At 37.1% G+C, this 15,925-nt stretch overlaps 1 protein-coding gene across 1 annotated transcript; it reads left to right on the top strand.

The window, feature by feature from the left end:
• Positions 1–3,693: 3,693 nt before the first annotated feature.
• LOC114270480 (ALG6, ALG8 glycosyltransferase family) lies at positions 3,694–15,659 on the top strand. The gene is made up of 4 exons (XM_082869344.1): positions 3,694–4,596; positions 11,787–11,993; positions 12,391–12,628; positions 15,084–15,659. The coding sequence occupies exons 1-4, from the start codon at positions 3,844–3,846 to the stop codon at positions 15,488–15,490; spliced, it is 1,605 nt and encodes a 534-aa protein (XP_082725470.1). The 5' UTR covers positions 3,694–3,843; the 3' UTR covers positions 15,491–15,659.
• Positions 15,660–15,925: the final 266 nt, after the last annotated feature.

Raw genomic sequence — 15,925 nt, 5'->3', positions numbered from 1 at the left:
ATCCTGCTTGAGCGCAATAAAAGCCGCTCGAGCGAAGGGTCAAAAATCTGGGCAACACAAGTTTTGAAAACCAAGCAACCAACTTGTTCCAAACATACAACTACAATCTGAAAGCCAATTCTAAAGAGATACAAGGGGAACAAGAGGAAAACAGTAATATGAAAGCATTAAACCCGGGTTTGGAATACAACAAGTGACGGGTCAAAGCCGGAATCGCTATAAATAAAACTCTGGTCGGTGGTGTCGGAATTAGCACTCTGACGAACAAGTGCAAATCAAAAGTTTAGGATTTAAATTGACAAAATTAAAAATTAAGAGTTTATTTCGTTAAAAGAGTCAAATCCTAATTTATTTATTTATTTTGTAATTTCTCCTAATTTTTTTAGGTAAATTACACTTACCTCCTTTGAGGTTTCAAAAAAATGTAATTAGACCCTATAGATTTGACATAGTTATATTGAAATGAAGCGATCAAAGATAATGAAATGATGAGTAAATACTAAAATAAATAAAAATAAACATATTTTCTAGCATATTCGAGATGACAACATCACATTTTTATCTATATGATTCACAAATTATTAATAAAAAAAAATGACATAAGTGTAATGTAAATTAAAATTTGAAAAGAGCCTAGTATAATTATATAAAAAATATAGGACTAATAATATTTTCTCAAAATCTTAGGAGGTAAGTGCAATCTACCCAATTTTTTTTAGAGACATGCCCTCTCTAGTTTGCAATTGGACTAGTGCTGTTGGACCATTGTGGGCCCTAATCCAGGCACATACTGATGGTCTAACTATTCAATGTGTAAAGTATGTCAAGTATATCATTTTTACAAAAAATAAAATAAATAAAAATGAATCAGATATCGATAGTCACTCGATCAGATCAAATTTCTATCAACAATTTATTTTGAAAATTATACTTGTCGTTGACACAAATGTGATATGATCAAATAATTATCGATACTTGATCAACGTAATTTTTCTTTTTTGCAAGAATAGTATACTCAATAAGTTTTACATATTGAACGACTTATATTATCGATATAAGCTTGGATCCAGGCCCAACATGGTCCAAAAAAACTTCCTCCAATCAGATTGTGGATTGGAGAAAAACTTATTCATTTTTTTTAAAGGTAAGTTTGCAAACGAACTAGACAGTCCTATTGGGCCTTAGTGGGTCTGACTTCGGTTCCATATTGATGATCCAAATTGTTCAATATATAGGGCTCATCGATTACATTATATTTGCTAAAAACTACATTGATCAGATATCGATAGTCACTTAATCATATTGCATGTGTGTCAGTGATTTATTTGTAAAATCTTAATTGCTATTGAAACAAATGCAATAGGATCAAGTAGCTGTTGATGTCTGATCAACATGATTTTTTGTAAGAATAATATACTTGATGAGCTTTATACATTGAACAGTTTGATCATCAAGATGGGTTCGAAATGGTGGTGATGGCGGTGATGGTAATAGTGAGTTTATAATAATTTATGTTGATACTTATGTTTAGTATTTATAAATTCAGTTAGAATTAAATAACTGAGAGGGTAAGTTATACCTAAATTTGGCCGAGATGGGTAAATGGGCCAAGCTGGGTAAATGGGTTGTTCTTTGGACCACAGTAAGAAGGGTTGGATGAAAGGGGGCTTATAGTTAGCCTGGTCCTAGTAAGCCTTATTGTTATCCCGGTCCGAAAGAACCGTGAAGTTAATCCGGTCTAGAGAAGCTTTGCATATAGCCCGGTCACCGTACTCAAAGTTAGCCCGGTCATGGCTTATCGTGGTTATCTCGGTCAGAACCTTGTTGTTTGTTAGCTCGATCTGATCACACCATGGTTTGTACATAAGAAACCGAGGTAAGAGCAGTGAAAGAAAGAACCAAACTAGCTATAGTTCGGTCTAGTCTGCGGCTTAGCATAGCCATGCTTACCTCGGTCATATTGGAATCCGACCATGGTAAAACCATCTCACTTGGTTTAAGCAGCGAGGGGGTGTTGAAGGATAAGCATTGTCTTTCTGGAGTATGACTCCTAGGAGGACTCTACATGGATGAGTAAAAGTCCTACTAGGATTGTGCCACGCGAAACCTATAAAAGCTCATAACATCACCTATGGAGAGGTAACACAACTTTGATTCTCGAATACACAGAGCTTTGTCTATTTGTCTATTTTTGCTGACTTAGGTATCGAAGAGGTATCCGACACACACTCGCCGGCTAGCTCACGTTTGTGTTTTCAGGGAGTAAAGCGACAACGTACGGAGGAGCGCAGACTTGATCAACAGGATTATACGAGAATGTTTATTTCTTTCCCGTATAATAACTTTCATATCACTCAAACTTTTGAATTTTTAACATAAATTCTAAGAGGCACTTAATTTTTTAAGTGATATTAATTGTAACAAACTCAATTAATTATCACTTAATACATTCAATTTTAAATACTAAATTAATTTAACCTTATTTACATAGAAATCTCCTAAGTTACTGAAGAATATCACTTTGACCCCCTAAATTATAAAAACTTATAAATAGACATTCTGAACTATAAAAACGCACCATTGGACTCCTTAATAAAATGGGTCAAAATGAAATACGCCAATAATTTAAGAAGCTCATTGTATGTTTTTATAATTTAAGAGGTGAAGTAATAATTCTTAATAATTTATTTATATATTTTTATTTTTATAACTTAAGAATCAAATAATATTTTTCAATAATTTAAGGCCCCGTTTGTTTAGAGAGTTAGAGGGGGGATTGAGATTGGTAGTGAGGTGAGACCTACTAATATTGTGTTTGTTTTAAGAGATGGAGAGAGGATTGATAGTGAGCTCCGGATTAGGATAGGCCTCCCCAAGGGAATTCAGATGGACCTCCATTACTTAGTATTAGAAAAATAGTCCGGTAAACTAGAAATTATTTTATTTTATTTTTTACATGTTGGACATTTTTTTTGAACATTAATGTTTAATTTTTTTGTATTTTTTGTTAAGTAAAAATTATTATTTTATTTGTTTTATTTTTTTTTGAAAATTTTTTACTTTATTTTTATTTTTTAAATTTTTTTTACATGTTAGGGCCCCGTTTGTTTTGGGAGATAGAATGGAGGGGATTGATAATGAGGGGATTAATAGTGAGGGGATTGTTAGTGAGAGGATTGATAGTGAGGGGATTAATAGTGAGGGGATTGATAGTGAGGGGATTAATAATGAGGAATTGTTAAATTATTTTTATATAAAATAATAAAACAAATAAAAAAATATAAAAAATTAAACATTATATTTTAAAAAAAATTCCCAATATATAAAAAATAAAAAAATTTCTAATCTCCTCATTATTTTCTAATACCATCTCTACCTCCTTCTTACCAATCCCCCTTCCAAGGGTATTAGCAATACCAAGGGACTAATAGTCCCAAGGCTTTCTCTGCAAACAAACAGGGGCTTTAGCAATACCTTGGTATTACTAGTCCCAATACCCTCCCCATAGCCCAAAACAAACGGGGCCTAGGTATTTTTTTAAAAACATTAATGTTTAATTTTTTTATATTTTTTTATTATTTTATATAAAAATAATTTAACAATTCTTATACTAACAACTATCATAAAAAAAAATCATAATTTTATTTAATCCTCTCACTAACAATCCCCTCCCTATAAATTCTCCTGCTATCCATTCGTTCTATTCTATGTGAAAACAAATAACTCCGTTCTCTCTCAACATTTTTCCTGGGTTGACATGGCAACAGGACACTGGACCAGCTCAAACACCATAACCATTAAACCGCCTTCGGGCCACCCTGACTCTCACCCGGCTGCCAAACCATGACAGACCCGAAGACCCCAAAAAACCAGATCACAAACCCTTCCAACCCCATTGCCGACCTCGCCTGGTTCTTCCTCATCGCCACCTCCATCAAGCTCCTCCTCGTCCCCACCTACCGCAGCACCGACTTCGAGGTCCACCGCCACTGGCTCGCCCTCACTCACTCCCTCCCTCTCTCCCTCTGGTACTCCGACGAGACCAGTCCATGGACTCTCGACTACCCTCCCTTCTTCGCCTACTTCGAGCGCTTTCTCTCCCTCTTTCCCCCCTTCTTCGACCCCACAATCGTCCACCTCCACAATGGCCTCAATTACTCCTCCAATTCCCTCATCGTCTTCCACAGACTCACCGTGATTGTCTTCGACACTGTTCTAATCTATGGGGTTTATCGATTGACGCGGAAATTGGGGTTGAGAGAGCGAGTTTTGATCTGGGTTTTGGTTGTTTGGTCGCCAGGGTTGTTTATCGTTGATCACATGCATTTTCAGTATAATGGGTTTCTTTTGGGTTTGTTGTTGTTATCGCTTTCGTGGTTGGAGGATGGGAAGGACTTGATGGGTGGGTTTGTTTTCGCTGTTTTGTTGTGTTTTAAGCACTTGTTTGCTGTGGCTGCTCCGGTTTATTTCGTGTATTTGTTGCGGCATTATTGTCGGGGTGGGTTGGTGAAGGGGTTTGGGCGGTTGGTGATGATGGGGACGGTGGTTGTGGCGGTTTTTGTGGCGGCATATGGGCCATTTGTGTATTATGGCCAGGTAATATTTCTGTGTTTTAGTATGAATTTTGATATGATGATGTCATTTATGAGAATGGTTTCTTTATTTGATGCTACATTGAGGAACTAAATGAAAGTATGCCACCTGAATGTAACTAGTTGTTTAAACTTGGGTTGATCGTTTGCTCAAACAGAACTTGCTGTCATTGGGTTAAAAATTGATGTAGGCTATTTGGATTACTTTGCACAATCTGTTGGATAGAGTTGTAGAGTAGATGATAAGGTGGGTGGTGAAAATGGGAATTTGAAGAAAAGATTGAAACTGAAAATGAGAGAGAAATGGAAAATTGCATTCATTGAAACTGAGTTACAGCTCTGGGAAACGTTAGATCCAAATTTACTTTATTACCAAAATCATACCTTCCTCTCTCCTTCTCTCCCTCTTTATACAATTTCTCTCAACAATCCTAACAATTTCCACTAATCCCGCTCAACAACCTCAACTTCTTCTGCTAATCCCGCACCAATTAAATTAGCTTTAATTTATCTGTTATCCACTCCTCTGGCCCACCCTCTAGCCCATCATCCAGTCCAGTCCACTGTTCCTGAGTTCAGCCCCTTTGCTTGGCCCATGGCAGCTTCACTTCTAGTTGATGGCCTATCATTCCCTCCCCCTTGAAAGGAGCCTTGTCCCCAAGGTTGGAAAGTTGGAAATTTGGCTTGGAGATCTTGGTACAGCTCCCAAGTTGCATCCTCTGGGTATGAATTAGACCATTGTACCAATAATTGAGTTGCTGGCCTACCTTTATACTTGATCAAACGCATGTCCAAGACTGCTATGGGTTCAGGTTCAATGACACCATTAGTCCCTACTGGTGGAAGTGTGGCTTGTGGTGTGGTGTGGGCTCCCAACTTCTTGAGTAAGGACACATGGAAAATTGGGTGCAATTTAGAGTGTGGGGGTAGGTCCAATTGGTAAGCTACCTGACCGACCCTTTTCAACACCTGAAATGGCCCTAAAATCTTAGGGACAATTTGATGTTAAACCAGCATTGTAGTATACTTTGCTTGTAGGGTTGCAATCTTAGGAATACCCAATCTCCCACCTCAAATTGTCTTTCAATTTGATGTTGATTTGCCTGTCACGTGATTTTGGGTTTGGACTAGGTGTTCCTTGAGTAGCTTTAGAGTTGCTTCCCTATCCCTACCCCACTAGTCAACTGCAGCCACATTGGATGCCGCTGGGATATAGTGGATGTGGGAAGGTGGCATTTGGCCATACACCACCTGGTATGGTGTCAACTTGGTGGCAGTGTGGTAGTTGGTATTGAACCACCACTCAGCCGAGGGCAGCCATTGAGCCCATGCCTTGGGCCTATCTCCTGTCATGCACCTTAGGTAAACCTCAAGACACCTATGGACCACCTCTGTTTGGCCATTAGTTTGAGGGTGGTAAGAGGTGCTGAGGTTCAGTCTTGTTCCTTGTAACTGAAAAAGTTCCCTCCAAAGGTTTTTGGTGAAGATGGGATCCCTATCCGAAACTATAGATTTAGGCATGCCATGCAGTTGTAGATGGTATCCAAGAATGCTTGGGCTACTTCCACAGCTATATAAGGATGGGATAGGGCAATGAAATGGGTGTATTTGGACAATCTGTCCACTACCACAAGTATATGACAGTCTTGCTATGGGAATTGGGGAGTCTTTTCACAAAGTTCATAGATATATCAGACCAAATGCCTTCTGGGATTGGCAATGGCTACAGTAGGCCTGGGGAAGCTACTGTCTTAGTTTTGTTCCTCTGACAAATATCACATTGAGCCACAAAAGCATATATGTCCCTCCTCATGCCCTTCCACTAGAAGGATCTTCTTGTTCGGTGATAAGTTTTTTTGGTACCAGAATGTCCTCCAAAAGGGGTAGTATGTATCTCCTACATAAGCAATTCCCTGAGCTGTGCAGTTGATCCCACTACTAGTCTTCCTTTGTTGGTCAATAGCCCATGTGTCCAAGAAAAGCCTGGGTGTGCGGTTAGGTCATTGGTTAAGCCCTCAATGAGTGTTTTGAGGGTTGGGTCAGTATGCCATTCCCGTTTGAGAGAATTGAGCCACTCAGTTTGGACAACTAAGAGAGCTGAGATGGTGCAAACTTGCTCCATGCCCTGTTTGGATAAAGCATCTGTAGCTCTGTTCTCTTGCCCAGCCTTGAAAACAATGTCATAGTCATAACCAAACAAGTTTGTGAGCCACTTTTGTTGCATAGTAGTGGAAATCTTTTGGTCTAGTAGGTACTTAAGACTGATATGGTCAGCCTTGATGGTGAAATGTTGTCTCAAAAGGTAATGTCCCCACTTGTGGACAGCATATACTACTGCCAATAACTCTTTCTCATAGGTTGATAGCCCCAAATGTTTGGGTGCCAATGCCTTGCTAATATATAAGCTATGGGATGCCCCTCTTGCATGTGTACTGCCCCTATTCCTTTGCCAGATGCATCACACTCCAAAATGAAGTCCTTATCATAGTTGAGTAAAGCTAACATAGGTGTGGAGGCCATAGTTGCTTTTAAGGTGTTGAAAGCATTTTTTGCTTGCTCAGTCCATCCAAAGGAGTCCTTCTTCAATAGAGTGGTAAGTGGTGCACAAATTTTCCCATAATTCTGCACAAATCTTCCGTAATAACCGGTTAACCCCAAAAATCCCCGCAATGCCTTGATGGATGTTGTTGGTCTAGGCCACTGGGTCTACTACCACACCCTGTCCATAAATGATATGCCCTAAATACTCCAAAGATTGTTGTCCAAAGGCACACTTAGACTTCTTGACATAAAGCTTGTTGGCCCTCCATAATTGTAAAGTGGTTTGCAAGTAGTGAAGGTGGTTAGCCCAAGTTTTACCATATATCAAGATGTCATCAAGGAAAACCAGTACAAACCTCCTGAGATAGGGTTTAAAAGCTGAGTTCATTAGGCTTTGAAAAGTGGAGGGTGCATTGGTCAGCGCAAAAGGCATAACCAAAAATTTGTAATGGTCCTCGTGAGTTCTGAAAGCAGTTTTGAAGATGTCTTCAGGATTCACTCGGATTTGATGGTATCCAGCTCTTAAATCAAGCTTTGTTAACACTTTGGCACCATGCAATTCATCAAATAGTTCATCAATTATAGGGATGGGAAATTTGTCCTTAATCGTCAACTTGTTCAATTCCCTGTAATCAACACACATTCTCTAGGTGTGATCCTTCTTTTTCACCAATAGCACAGGGAAGGAAAAAGGACTCGTGCTTGGCCTAATGATTCCAGCATCCGGCATCTTCTTGACTATTTTTTCAATTTCATTCTTCTGTATGTATGGATACCTATATGGCCTCACTTGCACGGGTTCACTTCCTTGTTTTAGGAGAATTCTGTGGTCAATCATTCGTTGAAGGGGGAGGGTACTAGGCTCCACAAATACATCATTAAAATCCTGTAAAATGGTAGTAATATCAGTGGATACTTGTTCTACATACGCAGCTGTGATACTGTACAACTGGACCAGGTAGCCTTTGGTTGGTTTGCTGCAAAGCCTTGCTCACTTGCTTGCTGGACATTTGTTCCACTTTGCAACTAGTGTCTGCCTTGAGAAGGATGGCCTATCCATCCAAGTGGAACTGCATTTGGAGGTTCTTAAAATCCCATAGTATTGGTCCCAAAGTGGACAACTACTGCACCCCAAGCACCATGTCACCCCCTCCAATAGCCAGGATACGCACCTCTGTGGTGAAGGTGGCTCCCTGCATTTCCCATGTGAAGGCCTTGCACAGTCCCTTACTACATAATTTGGTCCCATCAGCCACTGTGACTGGCAGGCCTGTGGTGGGTTCCGCTGATTGTCCAGAACTCTTGGCAACACTTGGCTCCACAAAGTTGTGGGTATTGCTAGAGTCTATTAAGATAGTGATTGGCCTTCCCTTGACCTTCCCAAGTACTCACATTGTCCTAAAGGATAGGTTGCTTGATAGAGCATGCACTAAAATTTGCATTTCATCACTCAATTGAGAGTCTCCATCCTCTTGTAAGTCTTATGCAGGAGAATCTGGTTCCTCGTCTTTCCCAAGCAGTAAATATAAATACAATTGTTTCCGTTGGCACTTGTGTCCCCTGACATACTTTTCGTCACAATTGTAGCAAAGCCGTTTCTCTCTTCTGGCCTCCATTTCCTTGGAAGTTAGTCGTTTGATGGGAAATGGATGGTTCTGGTTAAGCTTGAGTTGTAAGAAAAGTGGTTGGTTGGTATTTGGAGTCAATGTTTACTGGGGGTGGGGTTTTGGTATCAGGTTTAGGTCCACTAAAGAAAAAGGGTTTTGGTAATAGTTGGGGAAGGAAAAGACCAATTGCTGTTGGATGATCTTTGGGGAATTTTGTTTCGTCTACTAAGGGCTTCAATGCTTTCTTCCTGTAACCTTACCAAACCTATGGCATGGGAAATAGTGGTAGGTTGGAACATCTGGACTCTAGCTTTGATCTCATCCTACAACCCATTGACAAAACAACTTACAAAGAACTCTTCTGTTAACCCTTTGGTTATGTTGGCTAACTCTTCAAATCGCTCCCGGTACAACTTAACAAACGTGAGCTGCCTCAACTTGATCAATTCTCCCATAGGGTCCTCAAAAACGTTGGGCCCAAAACGCAGTTGAAGCTTGTGAGAGAATTCAGCCTAGGTGAGCATTTTCTGGGTTCGTTCAAACCATTGGTACCACTGTATCACTTTGTCAGTGAGATGCATCACAACTAGTTTTACTTTACTACCTTCATCAATCTGATTAAATTCAAAGAAACACTCACACTTATAGATCCAACTAGTAGGATCCTCACTTGAGAATTTGGGAAAATCGATTTTGGTGTAATGAGTTTGAACGGAGCCGGAGTTGTGGGGTGAAGTGGAATCTCCGCCCAATTCTTCTGTCGGTGATTGTTTTTTATCGTAGCGAAGGGAAAGGGCCATGATCATCTCCTTGAGCTGGTTGAGAGCAAGTTGCGTTCGTGCTTCACTCTCATGCTGTTGGCAAACCAAACGTTCGTCGCTCTCATGCAACTAGCGAATTGTTTCCTTCATCTTCTCCTGTTCCTGTGCGCGAGTCTCTGTCATCGTAAATTTCGGCCGAGGAACTGTTGGCTCTGATACCAGTGATAAGGTGGGTGGTGACAATGGGAATTTGAAGAAAAGATTGAAACTGAAAATGAGAGAGAAATGGAATATTGTATTGATTGAAACTGAGTTACAGCTCTGGGAAATGTTAGATTCCAATTTACTTCATTACCAAAATCATACCTTCCTCTCTCCTCCTCTCCCTCTTTATACAATTTCTCTCAACCCTAACAACTTCCACTAATCCCGCTTAACAACCTCAACTTCTTCCGCTAATCCCGCACCAATTAAATTAGCTTTAATTTATCTGTTTTCCACTCCTCTGGCCCATCATCCAGTCCAGCCCACTGCTCCTGAGTTCAGCCCCTTTGCTTGGCCCGTGGCAGCTTCACTTCTAGTCGATGGCCTATCATTCTTCCTTATTTTACCGTGTATAGATTTCCCTTGGAACTTGTCTCCCAAACTTTGTAGGTAGTCTTTCGTACTCTATGCAATTAGGCCCATTTGATTCTCTTTATCTTGCGAATATGTGGACAAACTTGCATAGTATCAATTTGCGTTTATTCTTCGGCAACGAAAATTTTCTATAGAGAAATGGAAATTAAGTCTTGCATAATCCAACCTCTGTTATCAGAATCTTACGATTCGCGATTCGATTCACGATTCGATACGCAATTTTTGCAAAATTGATACGAATCTATGAGTGAATCTATTTTGGAAATGAATCTCTAGTGAATCGCACGATTCACAATCAATTCACGATTCGATTCACTTTTTACGATTCATGCAATTTTTGAAATTATTGTGTTCGAAATATTTTCGACTCATTTTTTCCATTTTTTTAGTGAAAATGACATAATACAACTTCTAATAGTATTTATTACCAAAATAACCAACATATATATATGATTTGTTATTATTTTAGTGATCATGGAGTTTTTATAGGATCCAATCAGATTCAGTCAAACCTAACATATTTTTAACCTTTCTTCTCATTTTTGTCCCCTTCAAAAAATTGTAATATATCTTCTAAAGATGTTTAAGATTAGAGTTACACTATGAATTATCTATTACTATTTTATTAAATTGAATACTACATGTGTGAGGTCAGTTATACCTGTTAAAATATTTTAGGTTTTAAAATAAAATATTCTAAATAATTCTTTCTTATTATTTGCTCACTCTTACTTAGAAAAGTATATATGCTTATTGTCCAAATATCAATATCGTTGTTAACTATTGTTACTTTAGAAATTAATAGTTTCTATTTGGTTATTACCTTTATTAAGAATGGTTGATAAAAAAATCTAAAAAAAAAAAGAAAAAGAAAAGGTAAGATGATGATTTTACATAGGAACCTTTGTTAACTTCTTACCTATTAAATTACGTGATTATCATTCAAAATAACATTTTTGTTGATTTAAGTTTAAATATTTTATATTCATAAGATACATTTAACATCTAAATGTGTAGATATATGTTTTTAAGTGATTTAGAAAAAGTGATTGAATCTTTACGATTCACGATTCGATTCGATTCGCGATTTGGTATGAGATCATTTTGATTCACGATACGAATCCCGATTTGACAACTATGAATCCAACAACTAAGTGGCCTGCATCAAGATTTAAATACGCGAATTGCCAAAATTAAAATTTATAAAAAATTAATAAAAAGAAATGGTGAATATGATGCAATCAAGTCTCATAATTGAATTAATATAACCTACAGAAAATGGGACATTGCTTTATCTCTTCATCAAGTCAAATTGGTCAAAGGTGTGCTTTTATGAGCCTACTTGGAAGTTTAAATATCAGCCCTCCAAGTATATGTGTGATTGAAACATAAAAGTTTGAATGTTAACAAGGCTCAAGGGCAAAGACGCATTAGAGAACATATTGCCTTTGGCATTATTTGGTGATATAGTTTAGAGAAATATTGCCAGCAATATGTATTGTGCCTTACAAATGTCATTGAATTTTGATCACAATTTCTCCCTCAGTTTCTTTTGATTACATGCACAATTGTTTTTTTTCTGCAGGCTGACCTAATAATCATTTATGTTTTAAATTGTGCATTTACCGTACTATAGTGCATTGCAGATCCAGCAAGTTTTCCGCCGCATGTTTCCATTTGGTAGGGGGCTCTGCCATGCCTATTGGGCTCCAAATTTCTGGGTGTTTTATATACTTATCGATAAAGGGCTTGCTTTCATGCTTGCGAAACTGGGATTCAGCATCCAAGCACCAACAGCTTCATTTACTGGTGGACTAGTCGGGGATTCCTCTCCTTTTGCTGTTCTACCCAGGGTAATTTTTATTCAACAAGTATATAATGTGTTCAGTGTATATTTTGTCAATTGATGTGTGTACACTATTTTCCATCCTCGTAATGTTGACTGTTCAATTGGTAATTCTGTCCTTCATGTGATTTGTTACAAACGTTAGATTGTTTGTAACCTCTATCTGCTCTATCAAGAAGAGCAGCGGAAGAATTGCCTATCCAGTTCTTGAGTTTGTAGCCATTATGATTTTATGGGCATATTAAAAATGATTACAAACACTATTTACATTCTTTATGATGAGTTGGTGGAATATGAGTTGGCTTCATAATTGTTTGATAAAATATAATTCTATAATTCTATGTTCTTGTCGCCAAACTTGTGCAAGAACTAATCATCTACTTGAATTAATGATGAGATTCCAGGTCACTCCCTTGGTTACTTTTGTCTTGGTCGTGCTTGCCTTGTTTCCATGTCTTATTAAGGCTTGGAAGAATCCTCAGCCCAAGATGATCACTAGATGGGTTGCATATGCTTACACGTGTGGCTTTTTGTTTGGCTGGCATGTTCATGAGAAGGCATCTCTCCACTTCGTGATTCCCCTTGCTATTGTTGCAATTCAGAGCATGGAGGATGCCAGGCATTATTTCCTGTTGTCAATAGGTATAGTTCTTACTGCTCTGTGTTATCTCTTCAAAAAGCTTATAAATTCAGCTTTAAATATCACATGTGAAAACTTGCCACAAAAAGAAGACACTGAAAAAGATTCATACAGTAAGTCCCAAGCCCTTGCAAGGTACACCATTAATCTTGTCAGATCCTGTTCTTTTCTTGTTTTTAGTTTTCCAATATTTATTAGGCTACAATTGAGTGTCCCAATTAAATTTGGTTGTGATTGGAACTCAAAACTTGTGGAATTTTGTTAGCGCTCTGATTTGATTAATATTGCATGATTGGGAGGTACAAGAGGGGTTAGAGAACTAAGGATGTAATTCAATACACATCAAAGTTTTTAAAGGTGAATATGTAAAGCGAGACATTTTACCTCTCATGAGGCAAGGTATAAGTCTCAAGGGGTTGAGATGTAAGCATTTCAAATTTTGTATTTTCATATTTAATAAATAAATAAAATATTTTAAAATAGTAAAAAAAATAAAAAAATAAATTTAAAAGTGTAAATATTTCTCTCTTTTAAGGAAATACAAAATTTCACTATAGAGAAAGAAATTTGTCCTCATCGTCATCGAAAGTGAAAACGATATTTTTAGCTTAAGTTATCGACCTTCTCACTTGATCATTAACTTTGTGTTTTTCCTTGGTCAATCATTTACTTGATTTTTCCCATTAAACCATGTATTAGACTAAGGGTTGTTTTGGGAACTAGCTATTTTAGTTGGCCTTTTAGTTTTTTTAGGAAAAGACGTGCAAAAAAGTAGAGAGAAGAGTTGACTTTTTGGTAGTGACTATTTGACTATAGTTTTGAAAGTAATTTTGAGTTGTATTTTAAAAATATGTTTAGTTAACATGTTTCATCCAAATCATGTTTTAAAAACAAAATCAGGATTTGAAAAGTAAACCAAATGCTACCTTAATAGAAGGGAGGTCTGTGTATAAAGTAGTGTATCAAATCCTTGAGAGGATGTTTGTGTAATTAGCCCTTATTTTATTTATTCACGTTCCTAACAAATTAGAGACTGAATTCTGTTTTAATTGTCAGTAATAGAAACTGGCGTTATTATTATTATTTAAGGTACATCATTACTTACAGAAACAAAGAAAAAGTAGTAATTAACTTCACAATTTTGTCATGTAATTATGAATTTGTCTTCTTACCCAACCCTCTACCCCCATGCTCTCACAATTTCTTCTTTCTTATTGGATCGCATTCTTTCTTGCATGGTAGGTTTTTTCTTCCTATCTTCTCTATCAATTCCATCCTATTTCCTGTTAAATTTTTGTGTCTATTGCCTGATCTTTTGCTACATGCTATCTTCTTTATTTACATGTTTTCTTTTCACATTGCCAGTCCTAAAGCCTGGAAAACAAATAAAGTTTCTCAGGTTGGTTATCTTATAAATTATATAGTCAAACCTTATGGATGAGAATTGTGAAAATTGTCGATCTTGTGATAGGCTGTTTTGTCAAATACATTTTTCCCAATGAGGGGGGCAAGAATGGATGACATGATCTTGTTTTTCTATAAGAAGCCCTCAAATGAGTAATCATTGTAATGCTCATCAAATGGAATGCTGAATAAAAGGGTATTGTGTGAAATTAAATATTCATGATAATTCTTTATTTAGATGTATTGAGCTGAGTTAAATTACATTTGAGTTTATGCACAATATATAGTGTATAGAAATGATGGCAAAATGGAACTCATGAATTTGATGCAGGATACAGGATCTTAGACAGTTCTTTTTATTATTATTATATATATATATATATAAAATAAAAATTGTAGTGATGCAATATTTATAAAATATATATATATATATATATTTGAAGTGACATAATGGATTTTGTTTTGCATTCTTTATTCTTTTGTGTGCATGCCTGCACTTACGCTTCTTCTTTAATAAGTTGTCAAAATTATGAAGCACGGACACAAACACAGATACGGATACGGGATACAGTGATTTCAAAAAAATTGGGACATGGACATGTCAAATTATTATTATTTTTATTATATATATTTGTTATGTAGATTAATATTATGTTACTAAATAATCAAAATTAATAAAAACTAACATTAATTCAATATATATATATATAAACCACTAAATTTGAACAAATTAATAGATTATCCATATTTGAATTTTGAACACGCATGTCCCCCTGTATCTAGCACTGCTACGGCGCCTATTTTGAAGTGTACGCGCTTCATAGGTTGTCAAAATATCAGCAAATTATACAGGTGCCATTTGTGGAAAATTTTAGGAACATTAAGCATGTGCACTTCAACACTGCAGTGCTTGATTATAGGATTCAGATCAGTAAATTTTCATTTGTGTTAGTCTATCTTTTATTTGGTGGTAATAGTGAATACTAGATAACTACCAATTGATGTTTTTCCTTCCATTTCCACAGCTAATACAGAGTCCTATTTGTTATGCAGTGTCTTGTTACTCTCTTTTCCCTCTTCTATTTCAAGCCCAAGAGTACCCAATAAAAGTGCTGTTGCTGCTTCTACATGCCATTCTCATGTGGTTTGGATATTCCTCCCGGTTCTCCTCGATATCTACAGTGAAAGCAAGAGTACCCAGGCAGAAAAAAGGTGATAAATCGGGTTGGAAGGGAAGTTCCAACATTGTCACCCAGAATGGAGGGTTTATAATAGGATGGATAGAGAAAAGTTATCTGCTGGGCCTTTTGGTTGTTGAGATATGGGGACAGTTTCTGCATCCCATCGTTCTTGGTAATAGGCTTCCCTTCGTTCCTCTCATGATGATATCTATATATTGTGCATTAGGAATGATGTATTCTTGGATTTGGCAACTAAGACGGATCATTAGGAAACGTTGATTTAGAGATTACTCGAGCACTGGCCTATGGCACGTAAAATAGATCGCAACACTTGTTGCATAATGTGAGAACAAGTCTTTACTGTAACATTTTTGTAAAACAATTTTGTCAAAATTTCATCAAGACTCTTTCTAGAGAGGTCCTCAAGCTGAGATAATTGGATGACCAATTTGTCCCTCTTGTTTCTGAGGACATTACTTTGCGTAATGACCCTTTTGTTTGCAAATGTAACTACGATCTCACGTCCATCAATCTTGAGCTTTTTGCATGGAAGCCTGTCTTTGCTGATCTTATAATGAATTGTGTTGAATATTAACTTCTTATTTCTTTTATTTGGAACCTAGGTTTGACAAGAACCCTTATTTCCTTTGATTAATAACAGCAGTTACACATAATCTTGAATATGATATTCATGTATAGATAGATATACACTAA

Source organism: Camellia sinensis, chromosome 5, assembly GCF_055761805.1.
Source record: "Camellia sinensis isolate YWXY chromosome 5, ASM5576180v1, whole genome shotgun sequence".
In the NCBI taxonomy this organism is placed as follows: Eukaryota; Viridiplantae; Streptophyta; class Magnoliopsida; order Ericales; family Theaceae; genus Camellia; species Camellia sinensis.
This window is presented reverse-complemented; position numbering and strand designations above follow the sequence as displayed.

Excerpts from the sequence above, each read along its gene's own strand:
- LOC114270480 (XM_082869344.1), top strand. The coding sequence starts at position 3,844 with ATGACAGACCCGAAGACCCCAAAAAACCAGATCACAAACCCTTCCAAC. Across the intron at positions 11,994-12,390 it reads CTTTTGCTGTTCTACCCAGG|GTCACTCCCTTGGTTACTTT; the intron begins GTAATTTTTATT and ends ATGAGATTCCAG. Across the intron at positions 12,629-15,083 it reads TTATTTCCTGTTGTCAATAG|TGTCTTGTTACTCTCTTTTC; the intron begins GTATAGTTCTTA and ends TTTGTTATGCAG.